The following is a 19995-nucleotide window of genomic DNA, read 5'->3' as shown; positions in this document are numbered from 1 at the left end:
AGAATATACAATGGGAAAAGACAGTCTCTTCAATAAATGATGTTGGGAAAACTGGACAACTACATGCAAAAAAATCAAACTGGACTGCTTTCTCACACCATGCACAAAAATAAATTAAAATGAATTAAAGACTTAAATGTAAGACCTGAAGCCATGAAACTTCTAGGACAAAATACAGGCAGTATGCTCTTTGATATTAGTCTCAACAATATTTTCTGAATATGTCTCCTTAGGCAAGGGAAACAAAATAAAAAATAAACAAATGGGACTACATTATATTAAAAAGCTTTTGCACAGTAAAAGAAACTATCAACAAAATAGAAAGGCCACCTACTGAATGAGAGAAGACATTTGCAAACAATATTTCCAATAAGTGGTTAATAGCCAAAATACACAAAGAACTCATATCAAAAAACCAAAAAAATCCTATTAAAAAATGGTCAGAGGATTTGAATAGACATTTTTCCAAAGAAGACATATAGATGGCCAACAGGCACAGGAAAAGATATTCAGCGTCAGTAATTTTCAGGGAAATGCAGATCAAAATGACAATGAGATATCACCTCACACATGTCAGAATGGCTGTTAGCAAAAAGGCAACAAATAACAAGTGTTGGCAAGAATGTGGGGAAAAGGGGACACTTGTGCATTTTTATTGGAAATGTAAATTGGTGCAGCCACTATGGAAAAACAGTATGGAGACTCCTCAAAAAATTTAAAATCCAACTGCCATATGATACAGCAATACCACTCCTGGGTATTTGCCTGAAGAAAACAAAAACACTAATTAGAAAAGATACATGCACCCTTATGTTCATTGCACCCTTATTTACAATAGCCAAGATGTGGAAGCAACCTATGTGTCCATCAATAGATGAATGGATAATGAAGATGTGGTATATATATTATATGGAATACTACTTAGCCATAAGAAGAATGAAATCTTGCCATTTGTGACAACATGGATGGACCTAGAGGGTATTATGCTTAGTGAAATAAGTCAGACAGAGAAAGAAAAATACTGTATGATTTCACTTATATGTGGAATCTAAAAAACAAAACAAAGGGACAAATATAAAACAGAAACAGTTATAGATAGAACAAACAGGTGGTTGCCAGACAGGAAGGGGATGAGAGGAGGAAAGAAATAAGTGAGGGAGATTAAGAGGTACAAACTTCCAGTTGCAAAATAAATGAGTCATGGGTATGAAATATACAGTGTGGGGAATATAGTCAATAAGTATGTAATATCTTTATATGGTGACATATCATAACTAGACTTATCATGGTGATCATTTTGAAACGTATAAAAATACCAAATCACTGTTGTGTAATAGAAACCAACATCGTGTTGTAGGTCAGTCATACTTTAAAAACAAACAAACAAAGAATCTCATAGAAAAAGACATCAGATTTATGGTTAATAGAGGTGGGGAGTGGCTGAGGGGGAATTGGATGAAGGCAGTTACAAGGTAAAAACTTCCAGTTATAAGATAATTAAGTACTAGGGATGTAAAGATAAAACATGATAACTGTGACGAACACTGCTGTATGCCGTATATGGAAGTTGTTAAGAGAGTAAATTCTAAGAGTTCTTATTACAAGAAAAATATATATATTTTTCTCTTTGTTTGATTTTGCATCTATAAGAGACAATGGATGTTCACTTAACTTATTCTGGTAATCATTTCATGATGTATGTAAGTCAAAATATTATACTGTACACCTTAAACTTATAAAGTGCTGCGTCAATTATATCTCAATAAAACTGAAAGAAAAACAAAAAATTTTGTCAAGTGGACAACATGATTCTAATTCTACAGATGATGAAAACAAGGCTAAGTGAGTTTAATTAACCTGCCAAGTTACCACAACTATAAGTACTGGAACTGTAATTCAAATCTTGGTTCACTTGATACTAAAATCCATGTTCTCATTAAAACATGGTGCCTTTCAAAAAACAAGAAACATGAAGGAATAAGCCTCTAAAGAAAATATTACTGAATAATTTCATGTTTCAGAATGTTTGTAAAATTCTGTTTGATAGTATAAATGAATATGATGTCTACACATAACGTTTCAATTTTAAGTCCTTAAGATATATATTAACCTGTGTGGCCTCTTATTCTCTCCAGCACAATACCGATTAATATTGAAAAGAACTGAATGGATTTAGAAGTTAGAGTCTTCAAATGACTTATTCATTGTTTAGTTTGCATTACCTTAGGCAATCTGGGCTTGGGTTCAGAATTATTTTGGGGGACAAAGTCTTTAATGAGGCGAGATCGGTCATAATTAGCATGTTCTGATTCATCCGTGTAATCCTTATCTTTTCCTAGGGCTAGAAAAGAGAAAGAGAAAATTACATCCATTTTTATCCTTCTTCCTTTTCTCTCTCTTTAAATATACTAAGCTCTCTTTTTTCATGTTTTCCCAAGGTAACCAGGTATAATTTTCATATGACCCATGCATCTAATAAATAAGCAAAAAAAGGTAGTAACAGGGAATCTTGCCTGTTATTGGATTAATGTCAACACTCCAGTAACTTGCAAAAAAATTAAATGCATCTCTGTTATTTAATGTACTTAAACTTTTTGAAAACAAAATTAGAGTCATGCAAATGCCATTGGACACATCATTTCTTTTGAACTTGAAGATCGAGATATTTGCAAGAATTCAATAGAATTTTGCTTTTTTTAAAGCAAATTTTAAGCATTTATTTACTTAATTAAAAAAAACTATTGATTTTGGTCATTTATTTTTTAAAAATTTGCAGTTTTATAAATGTGAATTTGAAGAGAGTAAGAAGTCTGAGAAATCATAGAAGAAAAGCTAACAAACTTTACAAGAAAGATTTAAAAAATATTAGGAGATTGAAATGAAACCACAACAGCAGAAAAGGAGGAAGAACATTGAAATATGGCATTTATCACTGGAATAATCAGAAAGGGTAAACCACAAACATAAATCACATGTAAGAACTTATATGAATAATGAGCAAGCTATAATCAATGTAAAAGAGTATAAAATAGGAAATATCCATGGTGGTTGGGATTTGTGTTCCAGGTGATACAAGTATCTCTTCAAATTCAAAAAGATTCCTAAATATTTAGTCTTTTCAAATAAATTAAAATGTTTTGGAATTATTTTATTCAATGTGTTGATACTTATCAACAACGAATTTTGACATAGACAACTATATATAGTGTTTTCAAGAGTTCAGTTGTGTGACTTAGCATTGTAACAAAATAAAATAATTTTGTTTACACTACATGCATTAGTTTCTTTTATTAGTAATGCTTAAAATCTGCTATAACATATGGAATGTGATGTACAGCTAGCAGTATCAGGTTATTAGCAGTGGTATGAACTAAGAATGAACAGATCACAGTACACCTTAGGATGTAATTAATTACCAATTATGTTAAAATGCTCTAGGCATTTGAGTTATACCTACAGCTATTAATAATAATAGCTATCACTGATTGATGGTTAACATTTGCTGAGCACATACTAAGAGCCAGAAACTTTACATATATAATTTCCTTTAATCCTTATAACAACTCTATGAAGTGTGTACGATTTTTACCTACACTTAATAATAAATAAACTAAGGCATATGGAAATTAAGTAGCATGGCAAAATCACTAAACCAGTAGGGGGTGCATCAAAAACATCCAGATTGACTCCGAAGCTGATGTTTGTGAATATATCAATACTATAATGTTTCCCTAGATTTAGGCAAATTACATTTCATTTATTTAACAATTATTTATTAAACACCTATGATATGCCAGATATTCTTTTAGGACATATAGCAGGAAACAGAACCCTGCCTTCATGGAAGATTCAAGTAAGAGAAGAAAAAACAATAAGCAACAACAAAAAATACATAAAATATTAGGTATGCTTTGTGGTCAGTGCATTGGAGAAAAATACAGTAAGGAGGAAAGATGCAGGTGTACAAGGTGGAGAGGACAGATGTTATTTTAGTACAGAGGATTGTAGTAACATTTGAGCAAAGACCCGATGAGGTGAGGCAGTAAGTCACACAGGTAAAGAATGGTCTAGATGGAGAAAGTAAAAAGTGTAAACAGCAATCGGTAAACGGCATATGCTATTGATGAGAGTGCACTGGCCTGTGGGTCACAAGACCATCATTTCTCATCCTAAATCTGCCGTGTCCTAACCAAGTAATTTCCTTTCCCTGAGAGTCTATTTCTTCATCTGTAAAACAGAGATTTTTGAAGTTCTCAAAGAGTCCTCAAACTCTAAAAGTTATTTGATTACTAATTTAATGTTTATAAAAGATAAAATTCCATTTATGTTAATTAATGCATTTCATTTCCCATGGAACACAGTAAATGCAATTTATAGAAGTTTTTCACTCATTTAAATCTTATTCCACTCACAATTTAATTTTTATGCAGAGGTTTTTAAGTTTTGTTTAGTTTGACTTTCTTTTCTTTGTCTTTAATTCTTATGACACAGACATTCCTGGAATAAGAACATACCTACATCATCATCTTGATGGAGGAAAGCTCAGTTTTAAAAGACGTGCCAAATGCCACAAATTTCACAAAAACTTTTCAAATCTTCTGTTCCTTCTTGCCCCAAGGCCCCAACTAGAACTGCTCATTTTTCTCTTCCAAATTGCATCATATTTTCCCCCTTTTCCCCCCCTCTTCTCTTTTCTTTTCCCTCCCTTCCTCCTTTGTCCTCTCTCTTCATCTTTTCCTTACTTGCTTTTTTTCTTTTTATGGCTCCTTTTATTTTTCTGAATTTAGAAAAAATTCACCTAGGGCCATGTTCTCTTAATTATTTGTTTTCTAATTTACTACAGAGTCCAGTACAGCTTGATCATGAGTAGGTGAGTTAATTAAAAGAAGAAGAAGGAAAAAATGTACTTATTTTGGAAAATCTTGATCCTAAATGATATAATTTTAAATTCCCTTTTATTGCTAGGAATGTAAATATGTTTATCTTTCTTATTGTCATTTTCCTTGACATTACACAAAAGGATTCTTCTGTTATGTAACAATAGCTTTCTTTTTTTTTTTACTACTATCAAGATTGCAAACTCCTGTCCTCATAATGTAAATGGTATCACTGTTTTTCACAATGTTCATACAATGTTCCTCAGCTTAGAAACTAGAAATCTCTATCCTTAGTGACTTAGTATGTATTATTCCTGAATATAAAAAGGTCTTAAAGTTGTTTGTGTTCTTTTTTAAAATACTTGATTTTTTTCTCACACTAACTTTATACACAGTATTACTTACAGCTAATGTTTTTTAACATGGATAGCTAATAATTACTTAATGTATCAGGTATCCTTCATTCATTAAATTAATATATTGAGTTCTGCCGTGCAGTGTACCAGAGACTATTCCAGGTTGAGGATACAGTGGGAACCACAATGAACAAAAATCTTTACCCTCATGAAGTAGACAGTGATGAAATTAAGGAAAGAACAAATATACCACTTACGTATTAGAAGGTCATGCCATCAATAAAGAAATATAAAGAAGGGCAGGGAGATAAAGAGTATGGGGAGGGCAGAAATTTGCAATTTTAAATAAAATTGTTTAAGAATGGCTTCCCTGAGGTAACATTGGAGCAAAAATGCCAATTGGTAATATCATCACAGGCAAAGGGTACAACAAATGCAAAGGCCCTGAGGTGGGAGCATGCTTTCCTTGTCTGTTCACAGACAAGGAGATCAGTGTGGCAGTGAGGAGTGAGCAAGGGTGAGAGTGGCAGAATATCCTGTAGACTGGTAATGGAGGAAGTGGGAGCACATCAGGATTGGGGCCATTAGAAAGATTTTGGTTTTCATCCTGAGTTAAACAGAGTGCCACTGGATGAATCTGAGCAGAGGATGACATCATCTCTCTTAGATTTTAACAAAATTACTCTGATTGCTGAGATGAAGATAGGTTGAAGGGGCCAACGGCAAAGGGAAAGAGACTAGTCAGGAGCTATTGCAACAATCAGGGAGAGAGGATGTGGTTTGCATCAGGGTGGTAGCAAGACTGAGAAATGATCAGATTGAGAATATATTTTTAAGGGAAAACTAACAGAGTCCTATTGGCCATGGTGCATGAAAGAGAGAGTTCAACAATAATCCTAATGTTTTTGGCTTGAGCAATGGGAAGGGTGCCATTTTTCACATAATATTTTACTAAATCCTTTAAAGGTATTGTTACCAGCCTCCATTAGCATGAGGAAATTTAGGCAGTTACCTAGGATATCACATTTAGTGTATGGCAGAATTAGAGTCCAGGAAATCCGGCTCTAAACCTTACATTCCCAGCTACTATGTAACATTGCTTCTTGTAGTATTGGAGAGATGATGATTTTGGAAACGTTGAGGCAACAAAATATTTACAAATGAAAAAAAAAGTGGGTTATTAAAAAATGCAGTATACTTGTTGAATGAAAAATAGGTGAAATTTCTAGATTATAGACATAGCTCTCTATCTTCCTGAAGTTGACAATGATGTATAGATAAATATTAATATCCCAATAGATAATGATAAAGACTATCAACAGACAAGTAATAAAAAGTGAGACACATTTATTTTTATGTGGTTTAATATTCTCTGTGACCAATAATTTAAATAAAAATGGTACTCTTTTATGCTAGTACATAAATATTCTTTTGCATCTTTTGTTTTTAATTAAAATACCCATTGCTGGAAAGACGCTAGGGAAACTGGTATCATCATTTATTTTCTGTACCAACGTAAGTTAGTAAAACCTTTGGAACAAAATGTGTCAATATGTTTTAACAGAATGACTGGAGAGTGATCCTAAAGTTATAATCTAAAAGAAAGAAAACCTATGTTCACAAGCATGTTCACCAAGCCTATGGATACTATACTACAGAGACCGCTGCCATCTTAATAAACAGCAACTCAATTCTTCCAGTTACATAGGCCAAAATCCTGACTCCTCATTTTCTCTTATCCCCATGTCTGATCCTTAAGTAAATTCTGTTGACTTAGCACAAAGCATCATTTTTCTGCTTTGCTTTACTCTCTAGCATATATCACCACCTAACATGCTGTACATTTTCACTTACTTACCTTCATTTATTATCTGTTTCCTTCAGCAAGGTATTTGGGTGCTGGGTTTTCACTTTGTTCACTTTTGTTGTCTTTTTGTTCACTGCTTCATCCCTAACATCTAGAACAACTAAGGACACTTAGTTGCCATTCAATATATATTTGTTGAATAACTAAATGGATTTAAATGCTCAGCAAATCTTACCTGAACTATCTTCAAATTATATCTAGAAACTGATCATTTGTCAATACTTGATAACAGTTTCTTAATCCAAGCCGTCACTATCTCTTGAGTAGAAGTCTATAAGAGACTTCCTAACTGATCTGTTCCTATCTTTTGCCCCTATTACATGGCAGCCAGAGTAGCCCTTTTAAAACCGAAGTTAAATCACGTTAACCTTTACTCAAAATCTTCCAATAATTTTGTAGCTCTAAGTAAAAGTCATAGTCCATAATATGACACACCGTGTATGCATCACCTGTCTCCTTACTACCACATCTCATCCCTGTCCTACAACCCTACCCTCACTTCCTCCAATCCAGCTGCACTGGGTTCCTTGATGTTAAGTATACTCTCACCACAGGGCCTTTGCACTTGCTCCTCTCTCTGTCAAGAATGCTCAATCCCTTTTTCAGTCAGAGTTCTGCTCACGTCACATCAGAGAATCTCTCCTTGACCACTGTTTCTAAAATAGAAACTTCTATAGTTCTCTGTCTTCTCATAAGGCTTTATTACTTTTATCAGCACCTGATATAAAATAATACACACATATGCAAAACATACGTGCTACATATGTACCTATATATCAGCAACTGACATTGTTATAACATAGCTATATAACATATATATGTTATATGTTTATGCTATATATACACATGTATATATACATGTGCATATGTATGTATATATATACAAATGAACATATACATGTTCTACATGCATATATTTGTGCTTGTACCTATATGAGAGACAAAGAAAAAAATAGAGAGAGAGCGCTGATAGACAGTTATCTATCTCTTCTCACTGTAAGTGCCATTGGTGAGGTGACTGTTTTGTTCACTGCTACATACCCATTATTTAGCTCATTGTTTAGCATTTTGTAAGCACTTAGTGTCTGTTGAATAAATTGATGAATAGATGGTACACTCATACGTGGGACTATTTTCCATTTGTTAAATTGCTAATTTTACAGACTGACAACATATAGAAATGCTTAATGTATACTATTAAGTTAAAAAGCTACTTTTCTTCTATTTTGATATATTTTATTTCAAATATGCTTTCCCTTCTGAATGCAACTTTGTAAAACTATGTAAACTTAAGGACAAAGAGTGAAAACTACAGTATGAAAAGAATGTGAAACATTCTTTTATTTTGGCAGAGGAATAGTAGTTTTCCCCTCCTCCTAGACCTTTTTCTGTTATTCTTGCCAGAATTTTATGTGTATTATAAATAGCAGAACTTTAAAAAAATTGCAGCTGGTATTAAGATCTGAGAGTGACAGTGAAGAGGACCACACTGCATTTTGATTAATAAAGCTAATCCTTCTTCCATTAGAAGGATTATCTGAAATATAAACAAAACCTACCAATGTGTTTTGGTTCTGATCAAGGACACAGACCTTATTTGTATGAAATTTGCCCCATGTGGTAAAAATAAATTAAATTTCAAACAAACTGAATAATTTCAACAATAACACTAAATTACAATACCAAATATATAACATATTTCATTATCTTAAGATGCTTTTCCCCCACATTTTAGCATTTCTGAAATCAGGATGGGGTCAACATTCCATGTATTTATTTAACATAGGAGCAACCCATTTTTCCTAAAAGTGCTTATTAATTTGATGATGCTTTTCACAACTGATAGTGTCTTAAAATCCAGGAAGTTTGATAATTAAGAAAAACAGACTTTCAGAAAACAAAAACATCTAACAACTTTCTGGTACAGTAGAAAACAGATAATTTTGATTATGACAAATGGAACTATTGTTGCTCTCCAGTAGGAAGACATACACCCTTTAAAAAATAAATTGTATTTCATCAAAATTAAAAATGTGTACTTTAAAGAATATCATCAAGAAAGAGAGACAACCTACAGAATATGAGAAAAAGTTTGCAAATCATATATCTGATAAGGGACTTGTATACGTATATATAACTCTTACAACTCAATAATAGACAAACAACCCAGTATAAAAACGGGCAAAAAATCTGGATAGACATTTCTCTGAAAAAGAGATACAAGTGGCAAAAAAACAAAACAAATAAACAAAAATAACCAAACACACGAAAAGATGCTCAACATTACTAGCTCTCAGGGAAATGCAAATCAAACCCACAATGAGACCATTTCATACTCACTAGGATGGGTATAATCAAAAAGAAAGACCATAACAAGTGTTGGTGAGAACGTTGAGAAATTGAACCTTCATACACTGCTGGTGGGAATGAAAAATGGCGCAGTTGCTGTGAAAAACAGTCTGGCAGTTCTTCAAAACTTTTAACATAGAGTTACCATATGATATAGGTATAACACCCAAGAGAAATGAAAACATAATTTCACAAAAAATTTGTAGACAAATGCTCGTACATGCATTATTCATAATAGCCAAAAAGTGGAAACAATCAAAATGTCCATCATCTGATGAACAAATAAATAAAATACAGTTTATCCATACCATGGAATATTATTCAGCAATAGAAAGGACTGAAGTACTGATTAATGCAAAAACATGGATGAACCCTGGAAACATTATGCCAGGTGAAAAAAGCCAGTCACAGAGGATCAAATATTGTATTATTCCATTTTTTATGAACTTTTCAGAGTAATCTATAGAGACAGAAAGTAAATTGTTATTACCTACAGCTTGGGGCATTGGGCTGGCAATAAAAGTTGACTGCTAATAGGTGTGGGATTTCTTTTTGAGGTGACAGGAATGATCTAAATTGACTGTAGTGATGGGTGCATACCTTTGAGAATATGCTAAAAACCACTGAATTTTCACCCACTACTTTGAGTGGGTGAATTGTATGGTTAAGGTGAATTGTATCTCAATAAAGCCATTATATTAAACAAACAAACAAAAAAAGAACCAAGAAGCCAAGATTCTCAAAGCTTAAGAAAATCATTTAGTATGTTGAAACAAGGAGCCTAATGTAATGGAAAGAGAAATAATATTGGTTCCATGAAACCCAAGTTAAAATTCTGGTTGTGCCAATTATTAGCTGAGTGGCAGTGGGTCAGTTTCTTAATATGAAAATTTGGGATAATAAATCTTCTCGTTCCAAGGATTAAATGGAATAATCTATGTGAATTGTACACATAAGGTATTGAAGAAATATATATTCCCTTCCTTTGGTCTTTCTTTAAATTCATAATTCTAATGTTTAGAATCCACAAAACAAATTTTGTAATTCGGAGTAATCTTCCCTTTTAAGCCTAAGTGGGTAGGAAACAATGTACTTACCTTGAGTATGCCAATGAACAATTTAAAATTTAATCTAAATATCTCTTTTCCAATCACCAATAATATGATTTATGATAAAAACTTTTGTTGAGTCAAGTGGGAATCCATAAAGTCTTCTAAATTTTGTTTGCAAACCAGCACCAGCTCAAAACTGGAGGGGACTGATCAATACAGCAGGCTACTAAGATTGCAACATAAACTTTAGAGTCATCTCTGGGAGTATAATTTTAATAGCCAAATTATTCCAGCTCAACCATTCTTCTTTATTATAATGCTATTTCATTTCATTACGCTGTTACATTGTATTATAACTGCTTAAGCCTCTGGAAATGGATGATGTAACTCTTGAACAATTTTAAATATGTGTGAGTGATCTTATTAGTTGGTCTCCACTTATTTGCCACTATGTAACCTTCCCATTCATTACTAAAGATAACGTGTTTTAGGACTGCCAAAGTAGTTGAGGCTGAAGAGTAAAATAAAATTAAGAAGTCCAAGATGGCAGCATAGGAAGAACCAGGACTCACCTCTCCCCAGGTACACACCAAATCTACAGTTACATATGTATCATTTTCTTCTGAGAAAGACCTGAAAACTAGATGAACTGCTCCTCCAAGACACAAGATAAAAGACATCGAGACAGGTAGGAGAGAACATATTTGACAGTCTTGCCAAAATTTCACTCCCATCGCAGTGACAAACAACAGGGAGGGATCCCCCCAGCTCAGCATTTTTCTCAGAGGAGCAAGGGATTTGTGCCCTGCATGAGGCACCCCAGCCCTTCGGATCTGCACCAGAAAGACGAGCCCCCAAAATACCTAGCTAGGAAACAAACAGGAATACATTCAAGGGGCCCAAAGGGCCACAGGGAACTGAGATTCACCTTTTAAAGGGCTTGCATGTGGTCTCATTCACCCCAGGATCCCTCACAACAGCAGCAGTTTAAAAAGTGCCTAGACTGTATGTGAAGGAGATTCACTTGCTAATCTTAAATAAAGCATCTGCTGGAAGGGCAGGAGATAGTTGAAATCTCTCCCCAGAGACAGAGGTGTTGGTGGACACCATTTTTGTACTCTCTACCTGCCCTGCTAGCACAGGCAGGAGAGTCAAAGCCTCCTGCTGCCTTGCTAAGACAGGCGGGGCAAGCAGTCACTGCACTGTCTCACTGCCTTGCTGAAACCAAAAAGCTCAGGCAGTTGTGACACTCCCTTGCTTGCTGTCTGGGACCAGGGAACAAGAGCAGTCACAGCATTCTTCCCTTGTGGTTTGATGATTGTCTTTATGTTATGTTTAGATTCCTTTCTCCTTTTCTTTTCTGTATCTACTGTAAGTTTTTGCTTTGTGGTTACCAAGAGGCTCACATATAACATCCTATGCACATAACAGTCTATTTTAAGTTGATAGCAACTTAAATTTGAACATGTTCCAAAGCTCTACAAGGCACTCTCCCACTGTATCACTGAAGCCTGCAAGCAGGCACAGTCAAGGCATTTTCTCTCTTCCTAAAGCCTGCAACAGTGCCCGGCTTCCTACACTTTAGATGCCTCAGAAAAGCCAGCAGGCGCCCTGGTGGTATTTATTGATCAGGTGACCCTGGTGGCCAAAAAGGCTGGTTCCTGGTCTCCACTGGACTGTAACAGAGACAGTTTTTGGCAGGCAACTGCCCTCAGGGCACTGCACAGAGAGCAGACTGAAACGCACCCCCATCTTCCTGTGAAAAAGCCTATTTATTTACGCTGGAGCTTCAGCCTGAGTGACAGGCTTAAGTTTTCTCACACACCTAGAGGCTATGGAGGTACTTCCAGGGAAGCAGGGAGATAAGCAGGGAGACAGCAACCTTGTGCAACCCCTTTGTATCACTACAACTTGATAATAGCTTATACACTTACCTGGAGCCCTGATATTTGTAACTGTTCCCTAAGGCCACCCTCAGATCTCCTGGTCTAAAGACCAGTAGGGTTTAGGATTGCGGGCCCCATAGGAACTGCATGTATTTGCATACATTAAAAGATGCTGCCTGAGGGCATGGTTTTCAATCAGCCTGAAACTAGGTGCTAAATGAGATTTCTTCCCTTGGAGGAAACATAAAAGTAAAAATCTCACTGGCAAAGGTAAATATATAGAAAAGGTAGTGAATTAATCACTTATAAATCTAGTAAGAAATTTAAAGCCAAAAGTAGTAAAATTAACTAAAAGTATAAAAATTAGTTAAAAATCCATAAAATGAAAAGATATAAAATGTGACATAAAAAACAAGGTTGGGGGGTAAAAATGTAGAACTTTGGAACATGTTCAAATTTAAGTTGCTAGCAACTTAGACTGCTATGTATCTACTTACAGTAGATACACAAAAGAAAAGGAGAAAGGAATCTAAACATAACACTAAAGAAAATCATCAAACCACAAGGGAAGAAAGAGTAGAATAAAGAAACAGAGAGGAACTACAAAAACAGCCAGAAAACAATTGACAAAATGGCAAAAAGTACATACGATCAATAATTAGTTTAAATGTAAATGGACTAAATGCTCCAATCTATAGGCATAGAATGGCTGAATGGATAAAAAACCAGACTCATCTATATGCTGCCTATGAGAGACTCACTTCAGAATGAAGGACATACACAAAATGAAAGTTAAGAGCTGAAAAGAAAAATATTCCATGCAAATGGAAACAAAAAGAAAGCTCATGTAGCTATACTCATATCAGACAAAATAGACTTTAAAACAAAAACTGTAATAAAAGACAGAGAAGGGCATTACATAATGATAAAGGGGACAATCCAACAAGAGGATATAACATCTATAAATACATAAGCACTGAACATAGTAGCACTAAATTATATAAAGTAAATATTAAGAGACCTAAATGGAGAAATAATACAATACTAGTATTGAATTTTAACACTCCACTTGCATCAATGGATAGATCATTTGGTTAGGAAATGAGTAAGAAAAAACATTGGCCTTAAATGATGTATTAAACTAGGTGGCCTTAATTGATATATGCAAAACATTCCATCCAAAAGCAAAAGAATACACATTCTTCTCAAGCACACACAGAACATTCTCAGGATATATCACATGTTAGGTCACAAAACAAGTCTCAAAAAATTTAAGATTATCCAAATCATATCAAGTATCTTTTCTGACCACAACAGCATGAAACTAGAAATCAATTACATGAAGAGAACTAGAAAACCACTAATATGTGGAGATTAAACAATATGCTACTGAACAACCACAGGGTCATCAAAAAAAAAAAAAAATCAAAGCATAAATAAAAAAAATACCTAGAGACAAAATGAGAACATAAACATGACATAAATGAACATAATATGAACATAAATATGAATATGAACATTCAAAATCTATGGAATGTAGTAAAAGCATTTCTAAGAGGGACGTTCATAGCAATGCAAGCCTACCTGAAGAAGCATACAAACAAACAAGAAACTCAAATAAACAATCTAACTTTACACCAAACAAACTAGAAAAAGAAAAACAAACACAACCCAAAGTTAGTAGAGGGAAACAAAAAAGAAAATCAGAGTGGAAATAAATAAAATAGAGACTAAAAAGACAATAGAAAAGATCAATGAAAATAAGAGCTAGCTCTTTGAAAAGATAAATAAAATTGGCAAACCTTTAGCTAGACTCACCAAGATAAAAAGAGGGCTCAAATAAGTAAAAACAGAAATGAAAGAGGAGAAGTTACAACTGATATCACAGAAATACAAAGGCTCATAAGCAACTAATATGAACATTATATGCCAACAAATTGGACAATATGGAGGAAATGGATTAATTCCTAGAAGCATACAGTTTTCCAAGACTGAACCATAAAGAAATAAAAATCTGAATAGGCCAATTTCTACTAAGAAGATTGAATCAGCAATCAAAAATCTCCCAAGAACAACAACAAAAAAGTCTAGCTCCAGATGGCTTCACTGGTGAATTCTACCAAACATTCAAAGATTTAATATTTATCCTCCTCAAACTCCTCCAAAAAGAGGAAGGAATGCTTCCAAACTTATTTTACAAGGACAGCATTACCCTGATACCAAAACCAGAGGACACCACAAAGAAAGAAAATTACAGACCAATATCCCTAATGAAAATAGATGCAAAAATCCTCAACAAAATACTAGAAAACAAAATTCAACAATACATTAAAAGGATAATACACCATGATCAACTGGGATTTATTCCAAAGATGCAAGGATGGTTCAACATTCACAAATCAATCAACATGATAAACCACATTAACAAAATGAAGGATACAAATCATATAATCATCTCAATAAATTCAGAAAAAGCATATGACAAAATTCAATATTCATTTATGATAAAAAACTCTCAAAAAAGTGGTTATAGAGAGAATGAACCTCAACATAATAAAGGACATACATTACAAACCCACAGGTAATATCTCAATGGTGAAAAGTTGAAAACTTTTCCTTTAAAATCAGAAACAAGACAAGGATGCCCACTCTCACCACTTTTACTTAAAATTGTATTGGGAGTTCTAGCCAGAGCAATTAGGCAAGAAAAAGAAATAAAATGCATCCAAATTAGAAAGGAAGAGGTAAAATTGTCATTATTTGCAGATGATATGATATTATATATAGAAAACTCTAAAAACTCTACCAAAAAACTATTAAAACCAATAAATTCAGTAAAATTTCATGATACAAAATCACTATACAAAAATCTGTTGTGTTTCTGTACACTAATAATGAACTATTGGAAAGAGAAATTAAGAAAACAATCCCACTTACAATTGCACCCCAAAGAATAAAATACCTAGGAATAAATTAAACCAAAAAGATGAAAGACCTGTACTCTGAAAACTACAATACACTAATGAAAACAACTGAATATGACACAAATAAATGGAAAGGTATTCCATGCTCATGGATTGGAAGAATTAATATTTTTAAAATGTTCATACGACTTAAAGCAATCTACAGATTCAATGCAATCCCTATCAAAATTCCAACAGTATTTTTCACAGAATTAGAACAAATGATTCTCAAATTTGTATGGAACCACAAGAGACTCCAAATAGGCTCCAAATAGCCAAAGCAATCTTGAGAAAGAACAAAGCTGAGATACCCTGCTACCTGATTTCAAACTATATGATAAAGTTAGGTAATCAAAACTGTATAGAACTGGTACAAAAAAGACACATAAATCAATGGAACAGAATAGACAGCCCAGAAATTAACCCAAGCACATATGGTTAATTACTTTATGACAAAGGAGGACAGCATATACAAATGGGTAAAGGACAGTCTTTTCAATAAATGATGTTGGGAAAGCTGGACATCTACACACAAAAGAATGAAATTGTAGCACCATTGTATACCATATATGAAAAACAAAACAAAACAGAACAAAACAGAACAAAACACCTCAAAATGGATCAAAGATTTGAATGTTTAAGACCTGAAATCATAAAACTCTTGGAAGAAAACATAGGTAGTAAGCTCTTTGACATCAGTCTTAGCAATGTATTTTTTTGGATCTGACTTCAACAGCAAAAAGCAAAAATAAACAAATGGGGCTACATCAAACTTAAAAGCTTCTGCACGGTGAAGGAAATCATCAACAAAAGAAACAGACACCTACTGACAGAGAAAATATTTGTAAATCATATATCTAATAAGGGGTTAATATCCAAAAAATATTAAAAAACTCATACAACTCAACATCAAAAAAACAAACAGCTTGATTAAAAAATGAGCACAGGATATGAATAAACATTTTTTCCAAAGAAAACATACAGATGGCCAACAGGCACATGAAAAGATGTTTAGTATCACTATTCATCAGGGAAATGCAAATCAAAACCACAATGAGGTATCACCTCACACCTGTCAGAATGGCTATTATCAAAAAGACAAGAAACAGCAAGTTTTGGCAAGAATGCAGAAAAAAGGGAACCCTTGTACACTGTTGCTGGAAATGTACATTGGTGCAACCACTGTGGAAAACAGTATGGAGACTCTTCAAAAAATTAAAAATAGAACTCTCATCTTATCCAGCAATTTGCTTTTGGGTATCTGTCCAAAGATAACAAAAACACTAATTCAAAATGATATGCACCCTTATGTTCACTATAGCATTATTTACCATAACCCAGATACAGAAGCAAGCTAAGTGCCCATCAGTGGATGAATGGATAAAGAAGTGGTATATATATGTAACGGAATATTACTCAGCCATAAGTAAAAGAATGAAATCTTGCCAATCGTGACAACATGGATGGAAAACATCGATATTATGCTAAGTGAAATAAGACAGAGAAAGACAAATACTACATAATTCACTTGTATAATTCCACTTATATGTGGAATCTAAAACACAAAACAAACAAATTAAGCAAAACAAAACCAGATTCATAGATACAGAGAACAGATTGGTGGTTGCCAGAGAGGAGGCAAGTTGGTTGGGTGCAAAATGGGTGAAGGGGATCAAGAGGTACAAACTTCCAGATATAAAATAAATAAGTCATGGGCATATATGGCATGGAGAATATAGTCAGTAATAGTGACTATATTTTAACAAACAATCTCTAGTTACATTACAAGAAAAAAATCAAACTGTAATATTGTTGTCTCCATTTCACAAATCAGGTAGCTAAGGCAGATGGTGTGTACCCTTCTGGTTAGTGATAGAGTTAATACCTGAAACTGGATCTTCTGACTGCCAATACATTCCACAATTTTTAAAATTATTACTCCACCAAAGTTTCCTGTTAAAAATAAATCTAATGGTTCATAAGATGGTTTATTCAGTGGTTAGAATATGGTGGTAATGAAGATCCAGACTTATTAATCCTTTGCTGTTCCTTTGTTGCCTGCTTTTCCCTAACACTACCATTGTTCTAAAGTCCTGACACTAGCCAGTCACAGTGAGGGTACGGTTGGAGCTGGACAGGGTCAACCCTCCAACTAAGGAAATTCTGCAGATAAACTACGTTCCAGTGTCTATGTGTTGGTGTTTTTCTACTCACGTCTACTCTTCCATACATTCACCCAATCATCATTTATCTACTTATCTATTATTGAGAACATGGTATGTGCTAGGAAATATGAATAAGACAGATATAAATAGTAATTATTATCATCTAGTAAGCTGAATATGAACAAAGCCATATCCAAAGTGCTATAATAATAGAAATGAGGAGGAATCTCAAGGACTGAGGGTTAGGGAGGACTTCAAAGAAGAGAGTAATGTTAGAAAGTCATACTCTTACTTCTTAAGAAGAGTGTTGATTATTAGGTCTTTAAATGCTCTTCCAAAATGTTTGTCAACACAATCTAAATGAAAAAGGGGAACATAATCAGATTAGGTCCTCAGTGAGAAAAATAACAAAGTAATGATTTCTAACAGGTGAGAAAAGTCACAGTGAGGAATGACATCATGGAGAGAAAACTAATGGGCAAATTTTACAGTAAACTCTCCAAAGATATATGTGTCAATATCCTTTTTGCCTTTTATCCATTTTTCTGATCCTAAAAATATTCTTGGAGCACCTACTATGTGCCAGATAATGTTCTTTATTCTGTGCTACAGACATCAAGAAAATTAGCAAACTCTCTGTCTTCTGGAAAAAGAAAGAGAGAGAGAAACAAATCACATAATTACAGGTAATACTTCTTAAGTATTAAGAAGAAAAATAAATCAAGATTGCGGCACATAAAGTGAAGCTTGTATGAATCTGGTTTATTTCAATGGAGGGCCCTGGGATAAGAGCAACAGGGAACAAAACAAGGTTGGATTGGCTGCAGCATTGTAAGGGGAAGGAGGCATTAGGAAATGGCCTAAAGAGGCCAGGCCCCAGATATCTCTTAAGGCCTCTGAAGGCCACATTAGGAGGTTCTCATTTTAAATGTAATGGGAGGGGAGACCTTCAAGGTGGCAGAGGAGTAAGACGTGGAGACCAACTTCCTCCCCACAAATATATCAGAAATACATCTACATGTGGAACAACTCCTACAGAACACCTACTGAATGCTGGCAGAAGACTTTAGACTTCCCAAAAGGCAAGAAAATCCCCACGTACCTGGGTAGGGCAAAAGAAAAAAGAAAAAACAGAGACAAAAGAATAGGGACTGGACCTGCACCTCTGGGAGGGAGCTGTGAAGGAGGAAAAGTTTCTACACACTAGGGAGCCCCTTCACTGGTGGGGGTGGGGGTGGGGGGTGGGTGGGAGGGAAGCTTCAGAGCCATGAAGGAGAGTGCAGCAGCAGGGGTGCAGAGGGCAAAGTGGAGAGATTTCTGCACTAAGGATTGGTGCCGACCAGCACTCACCAGCCTGAGAGGCTTGTCTGCTCACCTGCCAGGGTGGGTGGGGGCCGGAAGCTAAGGCTCAGGCTTCGGACGTCAGATCCCAGGGAGAGGACTGGGGTTGGCTGTGTGAAGACAGCCTGAAGGGGGCTAGTGTGTCACAGCTAGCTGGGAGGGAGTCCAGGAAAAAGTCTGGACCTGCCTAAGAGGCAAGAGACCATTGTGTTGGGGTGCGTGAGGAGAGGGGATTCCTTCCCAGTGTGCCCACAGAAGGCAGAGCACCGTCTAAACAAGCATCAGAGATGGGTGTGAGCCGCGGCTATCAGCTCAGACCCCAGAGACGGGCATGAACCACTAATGCTGCTGCAGTTGCCACCAAGGATCCTGTGTGTAAGCACAGGTCACTACCCACACCTGCCCTGGGAGCCTGTGCAGCCCACCACTGCCAGGGTCCCGTGATCCAGGGACAACTTCCCTGGGAGAACACATGGCTTGCCTCAGGCTGTTGCAATGTCACACCGGTGGCCACAGGCTCACCCTGCATTCTAATTATTACTACCATACCCTTCCCTCTCCCCGGCCTGAGGGAGCAAGAGAGCCCTAATCAGCTCCTGCTTTAACCTCCTGCTGTCTGGGTACGGAAGAGGCTCAGGGTGGCCTACATGCAGAGGCAGGGCCAAAACAAAGCTGAACACCAGTACCTGTGTGAAAAAAGAAGAGAAAGGGAAATTTCTCTGTGCAGCCTCAGGAGCAACAGATTAAATCCCCAGAGTCAACTTGATAAACCCTGCATCTGAAGAATACCTGAACAGGCAATGAATGTTCTCAAAACTGAGGCAGTGGACTTTGGGAGCAAACTTAGACTTGGGATTTGCTTTCTGCATCTAATTTTTTGCTGGTTTTATGTTTATCTTAGTTTAGTTTTTAGTGCTTATTATCATTGGTGGATTTGTTTATGGGTTTGGTTGCTCCCCTCCTTTACGTTAAATTTTTTTATTTTTTGAATTCTTTTTTATTTAATTTATTTATCTATTTTTATTTTTCATTTTTCTCTTTTTGTGAGTGTGCATGTGTATGCTTCTTTGTGTGATTTTGTCTGTTTAGGTTTGCTTTTACCATTTGTCCTAGGGTTCTATCTCTTCATTTTTTTTTTT

At 35.2% G+C, this 19995-nt stretch overlaps 2 protein-coding genes across 2 annotated transcripts in view; one reads left to right on the top strand and one right to left on the bottom strand.

The window, feature by feature from the left end:
- The window catches only part of MUC15 (mucin 15, cell surface associated), a 109557-nt gene extending 104739 nt beyond the window's left edge, over positions 1-4818 (top strand). Inside the window, 2 exon segments of the mRNA XM_061203164.1 lie at positions 4492-4688; positions 4690-4818. Of these exon segments, the coding sequence (XP_061059147.1) occupies positions 4492-4688; positions 4690-4818 (326 nt within the window).
- ANO3 (anoctamin 3) overlaps positions 1-19995 on the bottom strand; it is a 414700-nt gene that overhangs the window by 159266 nt on the left and 235439 nt on the right. Inside the window, 1 exon segment of the mRNA XM_061203163.1 lies at positions 2223-2341. Coding sequence (XP_061059146.1) covers positions 2223-2341 — 119 coding nt within the window.

Source organism: Eubalaena glacialis, chromosome 10 (genome assembly GCF_028564815.1).
Source record: "Eubalaena glacialis isolate mEubGla1 chromosome 10, mEubGla1.1.hap2.+ XY, whole genome shotgun sequence".
Taxonomy (NCBI): Eukaryota; Metazoa; Chordata; class Mammalia; order Artiodactyla; family Balaenidae; genus Eubalaena; species Eubalaena glacialis.
Note: the sequence above shows the minus strand (reverse complement) of the source record. Positions and strands in the feature narration are given on the sequence as shown.